A 19,625-nucleotide genomic window follows, 5' to 3' on the forward strand; every position below is an offset into this window, starting at 1 on the left:
TTTTCCTCGATTATTTAAGATATTTGTGTCATCCAGATTAACATCGCGACATATGATTATGAAATTTTATTGCTTACATCCTTTGTTTTGATAATACATAAACTTATATCAAATCGTTTGTACAATTTTAATTAGTCCCGTTTATTATTTCTTATTAACGCTGATTTCTCTACCCAAGGTGTTGTAAAAAACAATAATTTTTTTTTTTTTTTTTTTTGATAATTTGCATAAATAAAAAAGCAATTATTTAGGACATATGGAAGAAATGTTCTAAATAACATTTTATTACGCTTCTGAGCTAACGATTCTTATATATGTACATATGGTTTTTATTGAAATGGTTGGGAAGACTAATATCTATCTATATTATCGCAAAGGCTTTATGGAGAATAGATATTAAGGATAGATATTACACCATCAATATTCTAATTGAATCAGTTGACGATTATAATCGACGCCGCTAATACCCTTTACGATTCTAATATCGATCCTATTTTGATCCAGTATATTATTGAGACGAGGTAGAATCATTATTCCGCATGATTAAGTTACTTACATTACGTAGTTTGCTTTGCGATCGCATCGCATTGTCCTGCAAAACTTTCCTCGTGGCCCTCTTAGCCGGCAGATTGGCTAGCATTTTCTGAATACTCTCGCCTAAGAACAAGTTCGAGATGTTATTGATTGCGGTGCTATGTACGGTAATGAAAATTTTTTAAGACGATATTTAAATGTTATTCTTATATATATAAATTCTCAATTCAAAGTCTCTATTAAAAGATATATTCTACTTTGTAAAAGGCGATCTATTTCTTGCGTCTTCTTTATTCATGTATGAGAACCTATTACATAGAATACGAGACATAAGAATTAATATAAAAAACTGGCATCGTATTGCGTATACATGTAAATTCGCAAATGTTTTACTATCAATGTGCGAGAAACAAAACAATTTCTTCTTACGATCGCTCGGTCGGACTCTAGGTCCAGCTGGTGCCTGCTTCTCCTTGGGCCGTTCCGTGTTGATGATCCGCGGCTGCGTCTGCGAGTTTTGTATGTTTCTCTTCATGCCGCGCTGACGTCGCCGACGGCTGCGGCTGCCGAATGGTCGCCACTTGCACTTCCTCTTGCCGCTGCCAGTGAGGCCGAGCAACCATGCGTAATCGCCACCGCATTCCAGCATATGACGATGCAGCTCGGCCAGGTTCAGACAGCTCTTGGTGCACTTGGTGCACACCGTTTCCACGAGAGCAACATCACGTGCCTCGTTAGTAGGCGCGGTTTGTCCCGGTAAATACAAATGCTTGTAGTGTTCGCGCTGATCGCCGGTCAGCTCAAAGTGCGAGCACAAAACGCGCGGATGCGTAGATGTCTTGTGATCCTCCATTTCCTTTAGCGTCATCTGCATCGTTACAACAATATCGATGATTCATTCAACTAGATCTCGTTGCGTTACGTCTCAATCGACATGAATACGCGGTGTTTCAATCGATGTAAATGGGATTAGCGTGACACAGAACTGTATACGGTTTCTTGCTGGGTGTTTTCTCGAAATTTTTTACTAGATATGACCGATCGGAATCGCATACGCTTACGATAATACGAAAGCTATACGTTATTTTTGTCACAAAAATTATACATAAAAATAAAAAGTTATATTTTAGTTCAACATTACAGATTGCATTAGATTATCTATTTCTGTGATTTATCTTCATTTCTGTGACTTGTAATAAGCTAGCAGAGAAACAGAGTTGCACGAATGAGTTGGCAATTTGAATGAATCGCCGCGAGCGTTTATCATTTAGTTCGAATGTATCGCATGAATGTCAAAGATCAAGTACACTACTTGATAAATTATCTAAACCACATTTGCACCAATTGAAATTCTGCCACGCGACCGCAATATCTGAAATCATCTTAAAAGCTTATGTATACACAAATTTGCATATCATTTATAGTTGAATCATATCTTGTCTAACCGCTATGTTCACAATTGTATATCTCTTTAAACATTGTTGGAAAATCTTGCATTAAGCTCGACTCGCAAATTTTGTTCAACATATATTTTTGTGTTATCATAATACATAAATTATAATTATTAATCAAAATTTTTATTTATTTGTTTAATAAAAGTTTTTTGTTTAAAAAATATGTAGAAAAAAAGAGAGATCTTCTCTCTCTTACATCTTTAGTACATTATTTCTATAAAACTATAAATATAGAGAATCTTGAGGTAATAAAAAAATGTAATAGTACCTACGTATAAAATAGTCCCGATACTATTGTTCCAGCTGATGTTTCGATTATTGTAAAAAATGAGACACTGAGAACAAAAGGCAGGTAATAAAAATTATATTTACCGAAAATTAAAACTGAAGTTTTAATTATTATGCATATAACGATACGATTGTGGGATCTTTTTAAAAATATGTTCCTTATCTAGTTTCTCTACCTAGGTTCTCAGCGCCTCGAGTATTATAAAAAATATATATGTATATATATATATATGAAAGAGCGCTATATATGTACTATATATATGTGCTATATATATGTACTATATATATGTACTATATAAAATATGATATAATATAATATACTCACGTGTTTGGAACCACAAGCTCCGCATATATAAATTCGTGTTCGCGACCATTCGCCACTCAACTCCGCGTAGATGATTTTTTCAATATTGGCGGCTTCATTACCGCTTTGTTCTCGTCTCTTCAGTCTTATAAAATCTGCAAATTCAATTGTGAATTCCGTAGTAGTAAACGATTTTGTTGAACACGATGACGAACTCGCGGAGGATTTTTCCGTCGTCGTCTCCTTCTTGATCTCGTTTGGAGGCGATTCGCTAGAATCGCAGTGGACGATATCGAGAGTTGCGGAAGCTGCGTCGATATTGCAACCTCCATCGACATTATCTTGATTATTCGCTGCCGTTTCGACGACAGATTCAACCTGTTCTCGATCGCGAAGAAATACTTCAGTGATCTCGCAGGACAACGGGATTTGATGTAGCCTGCTGATGGTAAGGCGTTCCTTAATCAGCTGCTGCTTCTTCCGAAGTGATAGCTGCGTAGAGATGTCAAACTTGCTCAGGTCCTTGATCGTACACGTCCACTGTTCCCTGCCATCGTACTTGCGTGGAAAGTTGTACTTCTCGAAGGAGACCCGGCGCGGCCGCGAACCGCTACTAGTTTTACCGGCCTTACGCGCATATTCGCTCGAGTTTTCGTATTCTTCGCCGCCCGAGAAGTCTTTGGGCGTCGCTGCGGTTAGTGAAATGTCAATGGGAAATTGAATTTGATTAAGGCTATGCTCGTAATATGATTGTTGCGGCGGTTGTTGTTGAGATTTTGATTCTATCGATGTCGTCGTTGAGCCAGAGACAATAATCGACGGTGTGTACGATGATGAGCCGCCGCCAATCGTCTGCAGCTTGCCGTCTAAATGGTGTAGCAAGTTCTCGCGGATATTGCAGCTCACATTGCTGTAAAAAGAACTGTCAAACTCGGGACTGGCTGGGTTATCGATGGTATCTCGTGTCGCGATGAGTTTTGTCCGAGTGCTGTCTGACTGTCGATTGTCACCTTGACTTGTTTCCAATTCTTTTTCTTCATATCTCCTCTCTCTGACTGACAACACTTTCACCATCTCACGGTTGCAGAATTCTTTGCAGGACGAGCTTTTCTCCGGCTGAAAAAAGTGGTTGTTTGAAAATAATGAAAATGTTTGGTGTCTTAATTTGGAGGCGTAAAATTGAATATATAATATAAATTTGATGGTATTCAATTAAAAATAATAATAATAATACAGAAGTAGAAAGTAATACAGATATATTAAAAAACTATTAAATCTGAAGACTTACAAACAAAATAATTCTACAATCTATTATACAATTATATATATATATATATATATATATATATAAATGTAAAATTTATTATAAAACTATAAAAAGTAGCAATGGCAATTGTGCAACGCATTTATTTAACATAACTACATAAAACAAAAAGAAGAGAAATAATCAAGATTAAAAAAGAGCATAAAAATAATTCTTGAAGATAAGTACAAACTCAATAGAGTAGAATAATATCAATAATGTGTTTAGTACCTAAGCCAAGAGTAGATCAACAGAAGAGGAATAGAAGACTAACAAATTTTGAGATAGATTTAAGTGAGCTTCAGCAAAATAAACACTGAACAAAGCTTGAACAAAGATTCTATATTCTAGTCTAGAACATGTGAAACAGAAGCCGTGTTGCTCATTGATTTTCTACGATATTTACCTGAGCTTGACCGGTGATTCTTTCCGAATTCCCGCCATGAGTCTCGTTCATGTGCCCCATCAGAGTTTCTCGAGTGGGATACCTTGTCAAACATTGAACGCACGCGTGATACTTATCTCCATGATTGCTGATCATGTGCTGGAATAGCGTCTCCAGGGTATCGGCGCACTTCTCCGAACAATACTGGCAATTCTGAGAAGGTTTCCGAGAGTTCCTCTCCGATCTTCTGCCACCGAGTTGGTGCACTCTTTCCGTATGTCGCTGTCGCAAGGATATAGACAAAAACTTTCTATCGCAGTAGAGACAGAGGAGTCTAACCGGTGAAGAAGTGCAGGACGAAGACTTTGATTTTTGCGGAGGATTCGAAGGTGATCTTGAAGAGATTCGCGAGATCGCCAATTCGTTGGTCTGACAATTTTGAAACACGAACGCGATTTTGTCCAAGGGTAGACTGCAGTGCAAACTCTTCAATTCCTGAGTATTCGCGTTCGAATCTTTGATTTCCTTTATCCTCGACTCAGTTGTGTCGATAAGTTTCTTCATTTTTTCGCATTCTTCAACTCTCTGTTGGTTCTTCTGATTGTCGATCGTTAGATAGACATCATTTAACAACTCGTCCAGTAATTCTATGCAGATTGCTCGCATCTCCATGTTTTCCGAGATCACACGTTCATCACGTCGATCTCTCCCTCTACCGACATCGACATTTGCTCTTTCCTCAACTTGGTGCTCACTTAACCTATCCATTATGATTGTGCCCAGCGTTCGATTTTCCTTCTTCTCTCTAGAAATGTCTCGGTCACTTTCGGATGACTCTTTCTTTTCAACGTCTAAATATTCTTCCTCTATTCTCGAAGACAATTCCTTTGAATCCTGATTGATTTTGACTTCTGAAACTTCTATACTCTCTTCAATTGCTCTCTTTGTATTCGAACAGTCTGTAATCTTGGAAAATTCGGCATTTTCGACCGTGGAGGAATCCTCTAAAGATGGTACCACGGCAGCTTCGATATCATTTTCATTCGAAGGTTCAGACTTGACCGTCGTACCAGTCGAATTCTCCTCTTCTTCAACGTCTTTTCTTCGTCTTTCTGGCTCTTTCGTCTTTTCCGTGCTCTTTTCCTTGCTCTCCTCCTCATCCTCCTTGATCACACCATTCAACATTGTCATCACATATTTTTCAAGCGTCTCCAGATTTCTTTCGACGCTATTGCGGTCGTCCTCTTCTTTCCTGGGCGATTCTGCATTTTCCTTAACGATTCCGTCGGGTACTTTTTTGCGCAGGTTGTTGATGACATTGCTCAGTCGCGATCGCTTGTCCTGGGCAGTCTGCGCCGATGATCTGTAAGCGTGACCATATCGCTCCTGCTGTTGCTGCTGACGATCGTCGTTGCTACCTGTCGCGTTGGCAGGATGACTGACGGCCAGATCCTCCAGGCTCTGCATCGACGCCACCATTCTGTCGGAAGACGACGTCGTGCCGGATGCCGAAGAGATGTTGGGTGATTTGGCCGTACGATAAACCTCGATCGTGTCGTCGTTCGGTGTCTCGCTACCAGCTACAGCCGCCTCTAAAAGGGATCTTCATTGTAATCGTCGCTGTTTCATGCAAAGCATTAACTTTGTTTGAAGATAAAAAGTATTGCAAAACATATAAATTTAGTATTTTGCGTCTGTAATCATAGAAAATTTTCGGGAACCAAGGAATTTCTGATTCGATAAAGCTCTGAGAAGCTCTTCGAGAAATATAGCGTAATTTATTTTGGGATTACGAAAGTAATTATTTAAGAAGAGATAAGACGAGGCGATAATTCTCGTTGCCATTCAAAAGCAATCAAAGTAAGATGGCTGTTTATTTAATTTAGAGCTAGCCATGTGTGATGAAATTTCACGTTATTTTGACGTGGAACTTATTTCATCAGTGCTGTTTAATTTTAATATTAGTGTATCTGATTCTCTCCATTTTCTTTTATACTGATAAATTTAATTTGATCAATTTTTTATTAACGCAATTCTTTCTTCTCAATTTATTCTACAACAAGATAATAATTAATCTGAATTTATCATATCGATGCAACAGTTCATTCCTTTATTTTTTTTTCTAAAATTAAAATTTAAAAAAATCAAAGAAGGACAAGTTAAACTATAATCGGCGTAGATTTAAAATTTTTGATTCATAATCTTTAGAAATAATTTATTTTTAAATATTTTACTTTTAGCTCTCTTTCTCTCTCTGCATCTTGTTAATATTCCCTGTGCATTGAATCCATTAGTTCTTCGGCATTTCGTTAAGAACAGAAAAATACAAATACTATTTCACCGAGAAAATAAGAAACAGAGAAAAAGAAAAAGCGAGCGCTCTTTGACTATATATCTCTGCCGACACTTTTTTATCCGGAAGTCGGGGAGAAGGGAGGCTGCGAGAATCGATAACCGTCCCTCTGCCATGTTGAAAGGGGTTACGGCTGTACGAATAGCGAGTGCTCCAAAGGGGAGAAAAAGAGAGATGGATATACATGCGTGTATATGGTACACAGAAACACATATAGCCCCTGACAACAGCCCCGAGGTGGTAAAAACCGGCCTTAGTGATACCGACGACAATCCTTTCGACCATCCGGTTCGTTTTAAGACGTCGACAACAATGATAATTAATGATTTGTCTATCACGGACTATTAATGACATAATGATATCAATATACGCTACTCCCATCCATGCAATATCGATTAACTTCTCTCTCGTCCGTCTCTTTTGAATTTTTCTCTTCGTTTTATACAGTATGTGAATCCATTGGGACCTAATCATCGTTAAAATTGCGAAAGAATTAATTTAATTAGGAAAGAGTAATTTCATGGAACTCGGAAAATTTTAAGTCTCTGTCGATAAAAAAAAAGTCATATTTTTTAAAATAAATGATATATAACTTTTTTTATCAAAAGAAGGTATGATAATATTATCGTAGTAATTTCTCTCGCTATCATATCTTAATTTCAAATGAGAAATTTTCATTGTTGGCTCATAAAGTATATATATACATTATGTAAGATGTAAGTAATCAAGTCACATAATAAAAGTCACATTTACTTATTATTAAAACACAGCAGAGACTTTGAATAATTTCATCGTTATCTTTATAACGTAAAAAGCTAATATAAATAAAGTAATACCTATTATATTGTAATTAAATAAAGTAATACCTATGATATTGTAATTAAAAAAATAATTAATTATCAAGCGGCAATATATTTCAGCATTTCTATTTACTCGCATTTTTCTCGGAATAAAAATTTTCGATCTTCTCGTAAAATACTTTCAGTGGAAAATTATATTACGGAAAATTTTGCGAAACATGAAATTATATCTAGACATCATTCTCTCTCTCTCTCTCGAAGAAATTTTCTTCTCTTGAAAATAATCTCAAGAGTAATTTTCAGAAATGATCTCGAGAGAATTTTATGAGAAATTTCTTTCTTCCGAGAAATACGCCTCCGTGAAAATTTCATAGGAAACATTTTTCCTCTCGGGAATACTAAGATTTTCTCTATATTATGTTTCTAATCAGATAAGTAAAGACGCAATATTCTAGCAACAAATATCAATAATTCAAAATAATTCTACGACGAATTTAAAAGATTCAATGTGAAAATTCGGGGAAGAGTCCGCGATTTATAAGATCTTTTTAAATCCGGAATCATGTCTTGAAGAGAGGAGAAAAAAAAAAAAAAAAAAAACCGCGAATCGCACGAGAAACTCTTGCTTCGCCTACAGTTGGTTCCACCACAGAGATCTCTCGTCTCTAATCTAGAGGGGTCGCGGTCGGTGTAGCTATCGCTCGCGGCGTTTATCAGCGGGATTTACCGACGTCGTTGCATCCGAGAGCAAGTTCGATAATTACTTAGCCGTCGACGTCGCCGTGATTATGATCTCGCGACCAGCGTGACTACTTTCAAAATCCCGTGTATGTTTGTATACATAACTACCGTAGGTCCGCGAATGACGGATATGCGTTGCGCAATGGAGCTGTAGCACCGCTTCGACTATACACCGTACGAGCGCGAGAATACGCGCGTATGTATCGTACACGCAACGCATCGAGGGACACCGATCACGGCCATCATATTGAGGTACACGGACGTCGTTATTACGTATACGCTGTGAAGTAAAGAAGGTGTGATATAAGTCATAATAATGATAATAAATTTGAAATTAAGGGGTTTTAACATACAACATCGTTTTAATTAGGAAAACAAGTTCTGACACAATTAAAGGAGTCGCAAAGAAGTTTCCGAATAAGATTATTTAAGGGATAAGAGTATATATCACAGTCATTATATATTACAATAAAGAATTGTTGAAAATTATTTTATATAGATACAAGTGTTTTTTTTTACAAGGACTTTAAAAAAAAAAAACATGAAGATCTAAGATTTATGATACGTTCACGTTTCTGAGACGTGCTTTGCAGAGGAAAAATTATCTCTTGGATATATACATTCTTCGCAGACGCAAACGTAAACGTCGCAATTGCATCGGGATCTTGAAAACAATAGTTAGGCCATCATAATCCAGCGGTCATATTCATGTTTATAGTCGTGTGTGCAGGAATCGATGATTGAGTTGTGAATTTTACGCGGGATAAAGTTCGCAGAATTCATACCCCCCTCGTTTTATCAAGTTTTCTGATTTCTTCCTTCACTGAAGAAGAATTGAGATTTTTATTGAGTATATTCTCAATTTTCCGAAAGAAAAACGCAAAGTATTATGAGAGCATACTTTCTTCGTATCGATTGTAATTACATTGTAATATACAATTTTTTGTAATGAATATATAAAAAAAAACCGATATTTCTTCTTAATAAAAATCTTGTAGAAATTTATTGTATAAAAAATTGTGTATTTTATACGATCTTATATGAATATATTTTGTAAAATTATTAATATATGTATATTGTCGCTTTGTTAATTTTCAATGTTATATATCTGATAAAAAACCTGACTAAATTTTTCTTTTATCTAGTATAGTATATATATTATATAACGTATAAAGATAAATGTGCAATAGGTTTCGTTATCTATTTAGGCTAATTTTATTCAAGCAGTGTTAAACATTTTTCTGATCTGAGATTGTACCATAAAAATATTTAGCAAGAAAAAAATCTATGTAAAAAGTAGCATGATAAAGTGCATCGACAAAATATGATATAACGAAGATACATGAAACTCTGTATATATATGGAAGAATTATGATGCTGATGTGGGACTAATTGCAAATCCCTAACTGATGACGAGAAATATCTTTTATACCTGTTTTCTTGTTGGAAAGCAATTTAAAAACAAATCGTAAAAAATTATACAATATGTGAGAATTTTTTAATATTAAAGTAGTTTAATATTAACGTGGACTCACCTCTGCTTGGTGCCGGTGGAGCCCTTTTCGGGGTGTCGTCGGCAGAGGGTGTCCTTTCCCTCATCCTTACCCGTGGGATCCCTTAGCACCATCATTTAATTCTAAATCAGACAAACAAAATTCGAATAAATCAATAACATTGAAAGAATTGATTATTGTTATTTCTTGATACTATTATTTATTGGAATTAAATTTCTCGTTGCACGAAAAAGACATAACAATTAACTGAGATCTACATATCATAAGAAAATATTTATACTTTTATTATTTAATTTATATTTTTTCTCACTTGTTTCCGACAATTATATAATAAAATGATCAGTTTATCTTAATATTTGTTTGCTGATGAATCAGTTACATAAATAAAATACGAGGCAAAAAGTGATATAACGAGTATAGCTCGAGTGATTACGGCGTCTGTGAATCAAGTGCAGTCTGCAAAATTAATTTGCATTTGAATGATTTAAAAAATCATGACCTAGGGGCTTTTCGTTTAGCTAGTCTTACGGAAGTTTGATAATCATATAAGCGTGAGAACAGAGATTCGGCGATGGTCAAGAAGAAAAAGAAGAAAAGATGAAGAAAAAGAGGGAAAGAGAGAAGAAAAAAGAAAGAGAAGATGGCAGAGAGAAAGGTGTTTGCCTTCACCAAGGATCGAGAGCCGATTTTCGAGACAGCGCACTTCGCCTTGGCTAGTGAAGCAGTGGTATCAACGCAGAGTACTGAACAAAAGAGAATCTCTCGCTGCATATTCTAAAAAACAAATAGTTCTCTGAGAATATTGTACAATAAAAAAGAAAATAATACAGATGATACAAAATATTAAATAGGATTTTAAAAATACAAAGAAAAATAAAAAATGGAGAAAAAGAGAGCGCATAAGTTAATACAAGATACGAAATCAAAAATAGATAAAAATTGATAAAAATTGATAACATTAAATGTAGAATAAGCAAATAGATCGGGTGATGAAATCAACGGAAAATACGAATGAATATAAATGTTAGAGAATTGACATAAATTCAAGAGCTAAAAAAATATTTAAAAAGTCTAAAAATGCATACTTTGTGTAACTATTAATTAAATAACTATTTAATAGTCTTAGTAAAAGCTGTTATTCTTACAATTTAAAAATTTCACAGACTTTTTTAAAGAGCACTTTGAGAAAACGTGTTACGTAACATAGCTGAGAAAACGCGAGAATGCACAAAAGTTTTACACAATACAAATAAAAAGAATTTTAACGATGAGACACAATATACATCTTGCGTCCTCCGATAATTCTCCAACAAAATAGGAAATTGAAAATCTGTTGGAGAGACAATATCACTCGTGCGTAAATTTCTAGGATTAAATGGTAACATTAAGTAGAAGGTGAGACGAAGAGCAAAAAGAGAGGGAAAGAGAATCGGCCATGGGGAGAGCCGCCCCGTGTTCTGGGTGGAACTTAAAATATCGAGCGTCACGCACATCGACGCTGGCGCCGGAAACACGGGAAACGCGGCATCGCGACGTCGAGAAACCTGGAAATAGAACTTGGACGCCACGTTATGAAGAGAGAACACATCGATATCGCCTCTGTTCAAATTCCCTGCGGGAATCGGCTGGAGTTTTCAACAGGTGAAAGAGTGGAAATTCCGATACACGTCGATCGGGATCTTGTCGATCTCATGTCGATAGTTGCTCATAGTCGCACGGAAAATCCGCGAAAAATAATCTAGGAGCATTGGAAATCGCTTTATCAATTTCGAGTGTATCGGGGATCGACAAGGACGACCATACGAGTGTCCTTGTTGATGCGAGGCTAACGAAGGATGTCGTATACGAGGATGACAAATATCGATTTCAGCTTGGACTGTTCGGTGTCTAATCAATATTAATATAATATTGTATATATGACAAAAATCTAAATATGTTTGTTATTGATGCTAAAAAGATGACGTCCTTAACAAAAATAATAAGGATTAATAATGCTTCAAGCGAGAATAGAGATAAATAAATCGATACTTTTTATTGATATTTTTTAAATCTATCAATATTAACTTATCGGAATATTTTTATAAACGAGTATCGAAATTAGATGTCAGACAGTTAATGCATTCCATAATTTTATATAGTTTTAATTAGGAAAAAAGAATTATTACTCGAATAATTTTCTACATAGTAGAAGCGAGTGTATAATTTTATAATAATTAACTCTTAATTATAACCATTTATAACAACGATAATAAAGTCTGTTATATTTTATATTAATGAGAAATAGAGAGAGAGAGAGAGAGAGAGAGAGAGCGCAACAAAATTTCAGCTTTCCTTTTTATCATCCGTGTTAAATTTTGAATTCGCAGAGAATATGAAAGCCAATATACTTATAAATCTCTTTAGAATAAATTCGCTAGTTAAATTTTTAAATCTCTAGTTTCTAAATTTTTTTCATCTTAATAATGCCTCGCCAGTGTTTCAATTAACAATCGAATATTTGTAAATTCAATCGTCGTTCTTACTTTCCAGTATTCGCAAGGAATGTTGAAATACCGCATTCCAGAATGGAAAAGTCTATAAAAATCCGTTTTACGGCCTTTCTTTCTCGACTATTCTTTCATTTCACATCAGGAAAATCCAATACTAGCGATCAATAATATAATTTTTATCGCTGTTCGATAGCTTTTATTGCTGATAAAAGTAATAACAAGATCTTTTATATTTTATATATATTATATTAATATAATATTCAATATCTGTGATTTTTGAGAAATATCAATAATTAAATGTTGTGCGAAATAATAGCGCTAAATTAATGTTATTTTATACATTTGTAAATTTAAAGAATCACTCATCACTTTATCAATATTACAAACAATATTTTTAAATATCTTTTAAATTATGAAATTAATATGAGAAATAAAGATTATTATATTTATATAAAGAAGTAAAGATAAATAAATAAATTATAATTATTATCATTACATAATAACAATTAGCCTAAAATATACAGTGTATTCATATGTACACATTCTCTAATATTATATGTACATTCTCTAATATTCTCGAATAATATTTATAGCATTAAAGATTGAAGTCATCGTGACTTTTTATTTCTAATCAATATCTCTTTTCCATGAAGTAATTTTTTCAAGTTTATATATCAAACGACGAAATGATCGTGAATGCGACTTATCGATATTATACGAGGAAAGAGTAACTGCTGAAAAAATATTGACAATCTTAAAAATAAAATTATCTCGTTATTAATCTAATTTTGTTGAATTATCGATGCGGTGGTCTTGTATTTAATCGTAGATTATTTTGAATTCGCAAAGTCGTCCTTATCTATACGATGATAACAATGTTACCGAAATATGTATTCATTTATTCTCAATTACATAAGGTGCAATTAATTCTTTCATTGTAGTAAAATTGCTCTTTCGTGATTAACAAAAACAAATATAAACAAAGGCGAGATAGAAAAAAATTGTTCATCAGAAATTCAATATGTATATGAATTATAATATACACATAGAGAGACATTGTAAACAATAATTTCTTCTCTAATAATATATAATAATATTAATTTATTATATTAACGCATATTATGTAACAATTTCGCATAGATGAGTCAAACACAGTATCGGACTTTGTTCTTTCAATTATGATAAGTAATTTTATAAGGGATTATCATTATATATATATATATATATATATATATATATATATATATCTGTACAAAAAAATCTTCTCTATCCTAAATTATCTTTTTCATCTTATTCGTTTTTTTTCTCTTTAACTCGAGATTTTGAAAAAATTTGACGTGCAAATTGATGATCAGAATTTTGATGAATATATTACGTGTGTGCGTATGTGTGTGCGAGAGAGAGAGAGAGAGAGAATTAATATGTGAATAAATTATAATTATTCGATTTAACAAATGTACGCTCATTTTTATCCATACTTCAATCTTGTTTGCAAGAACTATGAAAACCCATATTTTCCTTTTGCTTACCGGAACTTGTAGACGCGCGTTGTAGAAGAACGTAATAAATCTCGGCGAAACTGTACGGATATCCTATTTAGAAGTTTGGAATAGCTATAACTTTTTTCTCGCGCATAACGTTCCTTATAGATATTTCCGATTCTTCTCAACTATACTCTCAATGTGCTTGCTGCCCCACTTCAGCGACCGATCGATTTATTTCAATGGTAATGTAAATGTAATCCAAGCGTGCATAATTAATACTGTTTACTCTACGTGTCTACGTTATAGAGTTCATACTTGTTGATATGCCTATATTTATGTATATCCCATTCTTTAATTCTCTATCACCAATCTATCATTTGCTATTATTTGATATAGACACACAGACTATTCGAAAAATCGGAATTTTGCAAATAATCTGTCTGTCTATATCAAACAATAATAATTGACGCATTAAATTTGAGATACTCTCTGTACGTGATATATCTAATTTATTATTTTAATGGATATATTTTCTCTTCGTAAGTAAAAAAAAAAAAAAAAAAACCGCCTAAAATAATGTATAAATTAAAGAAATATATATATATATATAGTATCTACACACATAAAGTAACCGCATATAGCAAGAAGACGATAATAGCACCGCGACAATTGCATTTAACTACCGCAATTGTTATTGAAAAATCACCTCTTACGATTACAAATTCACCGAATGACGTCGATACGAATACCCAAGAAATAATAAAACGAAGTTTGATACAAGATTGACTGTTACTATAGAAATTATGATATTTTAATAAAAGAATAAAAAAAAAAATATTAATTCGTATAAATCCGATAGTCGCTTTTAACGAAATAAATATTTTCGAACGTAACTTTATCTATGACCGTCTGCATTCTCGCGTTCTTTTATTTCCTTTGCATTTCGGAGGCTAAAATGTTACGTAATCAGTGCGTATTTGATCCCCCTCGCATACAACTCGATCTCTACGCCAAATCAGATCGAGAGATCGGTGAAACGTGGTGTCGTGCTAAGGCGAGATTACCTCCGTTAGCCGTGCTAGCTAACAACAGTGAAACGATCTCGCGGTCGCAAACATCGCCTTGTGCCTCCGCAACGCGCGAGTCCAGCTGACCTACTTGCAACGGCGACGTCGACGTCGACGGCGGCATCCGTGCTCACCGTCGTCGACGCCTCTCTCGCAAAAAGAGAGAGAGAGAGAGAGAGAGAGAGAGAGAGAGGGAGAGAGAGAGAGAGATCCGATCTCCCGCGGACGCACGCGAGTTCGCTCTCGTACTTCAATTTCGAACGTCATCCCGACGTATGACGTCACATCGGACCGTGTCACATGTCACCGCCGAAGACTTTCATAATATGTACGTATCCTCATGTTGAACGTACGGATGCACTTTCGAAAAGCCTATATCGTTTCGAAATTCGACTCGTACTAAACTCGAGACTTTTGATACGAAAAAATTTATAACTCTGTAGAGAAAAATTATTTACCAGCTCTTTTTAAATTTAACTGTTTCTCGAATTTCGTTAATTAATTCGCGATTTTGATATCTTTCATATTCCATCAGAATTTCCACAGATAATTTTGAGTTTTATTTCTTGATGCATATTCGTTGTTATGATAATCGATGCTGTCTTCTTTTCTATTTTTGTTATATTACATTGTAATTGCAGCTATCTATCCTGAGTTTTGCTTTTGCGTGACACGAGAATCGTATTCAATGTACTTAATGTACAATAGTATAAGATTAATTTCGACAGACACGCTGGCGCGGTTAAACGAGACATATAATTATCTTTCATAATAATTCTGGTGCACGATATTTCAAAAATTAACTTTACATTTAACAAATTACTAAAAATTTTTCGTCCAATAAATTTCCATACGATAAATCGTAAAAAATACTATTGAATTTTTAAAAGATTATCTAAATTTCATATAAAAATTCGTCGCAAACTCTTCTTTAACGTCTTACCCTTCTGAAAGTGAAAAATTATTACACGTACATAAATATTATTTACACGTTATCGGTTCGGTTTCGTTAAAGACTCAAATGTACGACGGGATAACTTGCCGCACCAGAGAAACGTGGATGAAAAGAGATCTCGGGTTCTGCGAATTTGATGCCGATGCGGAACCTACTTTTCTCTTTTTCCGATGAGCAAAGACTTTGAGAAGCCCTGCTCGGCCGGCAAGATTGGTCTCCCGTAACGCCACGTATAACGTGTAAAAAACGTGCTGACAAATACGTGAACTCACGAAGCGAGCGCGCGCGCATCGCGTGCGTCCTGATTCGCTTTTTAACCCTTTACGATGTTGCGTCGACATAAAAGAAACTTCACGATACAACACGATATATGACAAGTTCTTTTCGCAAAATAATTTTCGCTAGATAATCCATACAGTTATAATTTATAAATTATAGTTTACGAATGTGTTTCTCTCTCTTTTTCTCTTATCAGAAACGATACACAAATATAATGAATTATTGTATTTCACACGCAATATATCTCGAAATAAAAACGAAGTATATCGATTCGTTTCTCAAAATTATCGCGAGAGATTTCTTGTAAAAAATTGAAGAGATGGAAACGAGACGATATTTGCAATATAATTCCGTCAATCGCGTTGTCATTTCAACCATCAAAAATGACTAAGATAATCTTGAGGCTTAAAATTATAAGTCGAGTGAAAAAAAAAAATATATATATATATATGTATATAAATAAAACATGAAAACACTATTAAATAATCAAAATTTTTGGAAAATTCTAGTCGCTAAATCTTAGCTGAAAAATTATTGACTGGCTTTAGGAGGAAAAAAAAAAAAAAAAAAAAAACTAGTTAATTACAACGTTATTTCTAGTTTATGTTATTTAACTAACGCATACCTCTAAATGATCTAGTCGTATAAATTTCTCAACTCTAATGTCAAATTAAAAATTACAGTGTTACGTTTGATTTTATGACGAAAATGGCAACGCGATGGAGAGAGTCATGATAAATTCAAAGTGTATACAAACGGCGATCTCGGGAAAGCCTCCGAAAAGACTGGCGTGACGACGGAATGAACCACCATGTTTAGCGTCGACTCGCAGGGGGCCAGGGCTCCGTCCTACTGCGCAGTGACACATAAGCATTCTTCGCTTTTACTAATGACAACTCTTCAAAATGATTACCCATGGTGTCTATGTTTTACCGTTAAATCCGTACATTTATCTAAAAAGGAGAAAAGAATCCCAATCGAACAGAGAAAAATCGAATTAACCGGATAGTATGGGGGGAAGGTGCAAGTTCGTTGCACGAAATAGTAATTAAAGGATCAGTGGAGTAAAATTTAAATCAAATGAAATAGAGAAAATGAATAGAGAGAGAGAGAGAGAGAGATTTTGTTATAGCATGTGGCTGTGTGTTTCATAATTATTTTGACATATCGCGAGATAACATTGTAACTCTTCGCGCGGAGATCTGTTTTATGAAGTGTTATTATTTTATTGCTTTCGGTTTTCCCCCTTAAAGTGAAGGAAACGTGACTCATATAGCGCCGTTCCACCCAACGGCTCATCCATCTTCACGGTGCACTTTTACGATACGATCAATCGTCTCCCAGAATGCTGAGTTTCTTTCGCACAGCAACTGTCTACGCGACACACTTACACGCACGTTCCTCATTCGCGATCAACGACGATCATCGAAAATTCCTCCTTCGTTCTTACGTCAAGTGATTAGGTATCTCAGGCACGTCATTGATGATCAAGTATTTCAGAGACGGCGTAAATCATTAGCCTGAAATGTCGAATTATTCGAAAGTTTTTCGTGAAAAAGTCGAAAATTGGCTAGGAAGTAACAAATGTTTCCTCGTTGAATCGTGCCATTTTTCACGCGGGTAAGATCTAATTTTTACAACAATCTCTTCAACAGAATGAGATACCCCTTTTTTTTTTTCTTCTTCTCCCAAGAGATCGATATTTCCAAAGCTATTGTATCATTTCGCGCTCGAAACGTATCTCGTCGCGTACACTCGCCGGAGATTCATCACGGACGTCTACCATAAAGAGAAAATTTCTTCGACAACCGGGAACGAATGGGACTTTCGTGGTTGGATCGTGTTTGCGCTCCTCCACGTCGCGACGCAAGCGAAGCGGCGAACGCCGAGCGTCGAGCGCCGGCCCGACCGTCGGGCCGCAAAGGGCTCTATCTACCTACTATGTCGGAAGCCACGTATCGTTCAAGCAGTGGTATCAACGCAGAGTACTCATTGCGATTTCGCGATCCGTACTCGGGAGAGGAGCGATCCGCCGTTTCGCCTTGTTTTTCCACTCCGTAACGATTCTCGACCAGAGAGCGAGAAGTCGGTAATAATATATGCGGGAAGGGGATGCAAGCAGGGAAAGGAGGGGGGAAGGGAGGAGGAGGATCGGGCAGAGATTGTTATTGCAGGAGCAAATTGTATCGGGCAATTCGGTGGACCTCTCTCTCTCTCTCTCTCAGGGACATGAATATAGATTCAGAGAGAAATAAAACGCGCGTTGAGAAGAGAGATTAAGCCTGTTAGGGCTTCTGGAATATCGAGAGAAATTCGATAATAATAGTAAACTGTCGAGAAGCACGTAGTGCATTCGTTCATAGCCGTCGGCTCCGAAGTGGCTCGATGTCCCACGGTGTCCTTCGGCGATGTTAATCCTTCGTATACGACGATTCTCTTATAAATAATGTGAAATAATTGTGAAAAGGTTACTCACAGCATCTCGCGGGCGGAGACAGGCACGTCGACCAGGCACATTGCGACGGCGGCAGCGGCAAAGTAACGGTACGATAGTCACGGTCACAGTCACAGGCGTTGCCGACGGCACGACGGACATTCACGACGAGGACAGGAACCGGGCACGGCACTGGAGCAACGACACAACATGACACTGTCACCGGTGATGGCCGTTTCTGGCGGCGCGCGAGTCCAGGAGGCGCGGCTCTCGGCGCGATCTGGCTTGGCGCGGCCCGACGGCCGTCGACGAGAAAACCGATGCGAGAGAAAGAGGAGAGAAGGCGCGCGCGAGGGGATCAGAGAGAGAGAAAGAGATAGGGTCGCCAGCGCGCGAGCGAGTCAACGCGAGGAGAGAGAGAGAGAGAGAGAGACAGGGAGAGAACGATGATAGGAGTAGGAGAAAGGAATAAAAGCGCACGTCCGCCGTCGACGGGTTTCCTACTTCCGGCCGTTCCTTCTCTCTTCTTTTCGCGCGACTATATGCCTCGTTATATATATATATATAGATATATGCGTGGTCGATGCGAGGTGGACGTCCCTTTTCGTCGGAGTCGCTCGCTCACCAAATCACGACACTCGCGCGCGCAGCAGCGGACACGATACACCAAGATCGAGCCGATGGGCGGCGGAGAATGAGAATAGAAGAGTGACGAGGAGGAGGGTGAGAGGGAGGGAAGGGGGAGAGAGAGCGACACGGGTGAACGTTGGGCCCTCTCTCTCTCGCGTACCGCTCGCGATCGCACGTAGTCCTCGCGAACCGATACGATGCAAACGAGATCCCTGACTGAGCAGTCGTCGCCCGTGGAGCCTTGCCCCGAAAGACCGCAGCGCCACCGATCGTCGATCGCGCCGACGACGAAAAGTTCCCGTGCGCCGCGGCAACTTCACTCTTCCTTCAAGCACATATTTCCCCCTCTCTCCTTTTTTCATCTTTTCGTTACCTCAGTGTATCTGTTGTATTTCCATCGTATTATAAAAGATAGTAAATAGTTTAGATACACATAGATTGTATTTTGATAAATAAAAATAGGAAATATTAGTATATTTTTTTATCATCTCGTTTCTCTGTAAAAATGTCCAACGAGAACAATAACGATCGTGACTTTTTCTTATTGTTGGAAAAATTTTTCGTTCCGTTCGTTAATTGCAGTAAAAACAATATGTAAAATTAATACGACG

The 19,625-nt window shown here is 36.5% G+C and overlaps 1 protein-coding gene across 1 annotated transcript in view; it reads right to left on the bottom strand.

The window, feature by feature from the left end:
- LOC138936174 (microtubule-associated protein futsch) overlaps positions 1-19,331 on the bottom strand; it is a 36,085-nt gene extending 16,754 nt beyond the window's left edge. Inside the window, exons 1-6 of the mRNA XM_070301324.1 lie at positions 18,427-19,331; positions 9,698-9,798; positions 4,290-5,860; positions 2,602-3,696; positions 964-1,402; positions 557-657 (exon numbers count right to left, since the gene is read on the bottom strand). Of these exons, the coding sequence (XP_070157425.1) occupies positions 557-657; positions 964-1,402; positions 2,602-3,696; positions 4,290-5,860; positions 9,698-9,761 (3,270 nt within the window). The 5' untranslated portion in view covers positions 9,762-9,798; positions 18,427-19,331. The remainder of the gene's footprint in view (positions 1-556; positions 658-963; positions 1,403-2,601; positions 3,697-4,289; positions 5,861-9,697; positions 9,799-18,426) is intronic.
- Between the last annotated feature and the right edge of the window lie 294 nt (positions 19,332-19,625).

The sequence above is a fragment of the Polyergus mexicanus genome, unplaced genomic scaffold (genome assembly GCF_030449975.1).
Source record: "Polyergus mexicanus isolate NDT 795.1 unplaced genomic scaffold, iyPolMexi1.0 SCAF_9, whole genome shotgun sequence".
In the NCBI taxonomy this organism is placed as follows: Eukaryota; Metazoa; Arthropoda; class Insecta; order Hymenoptera; family Formicidae; genus Polyergus; species Polyergus mexicanus.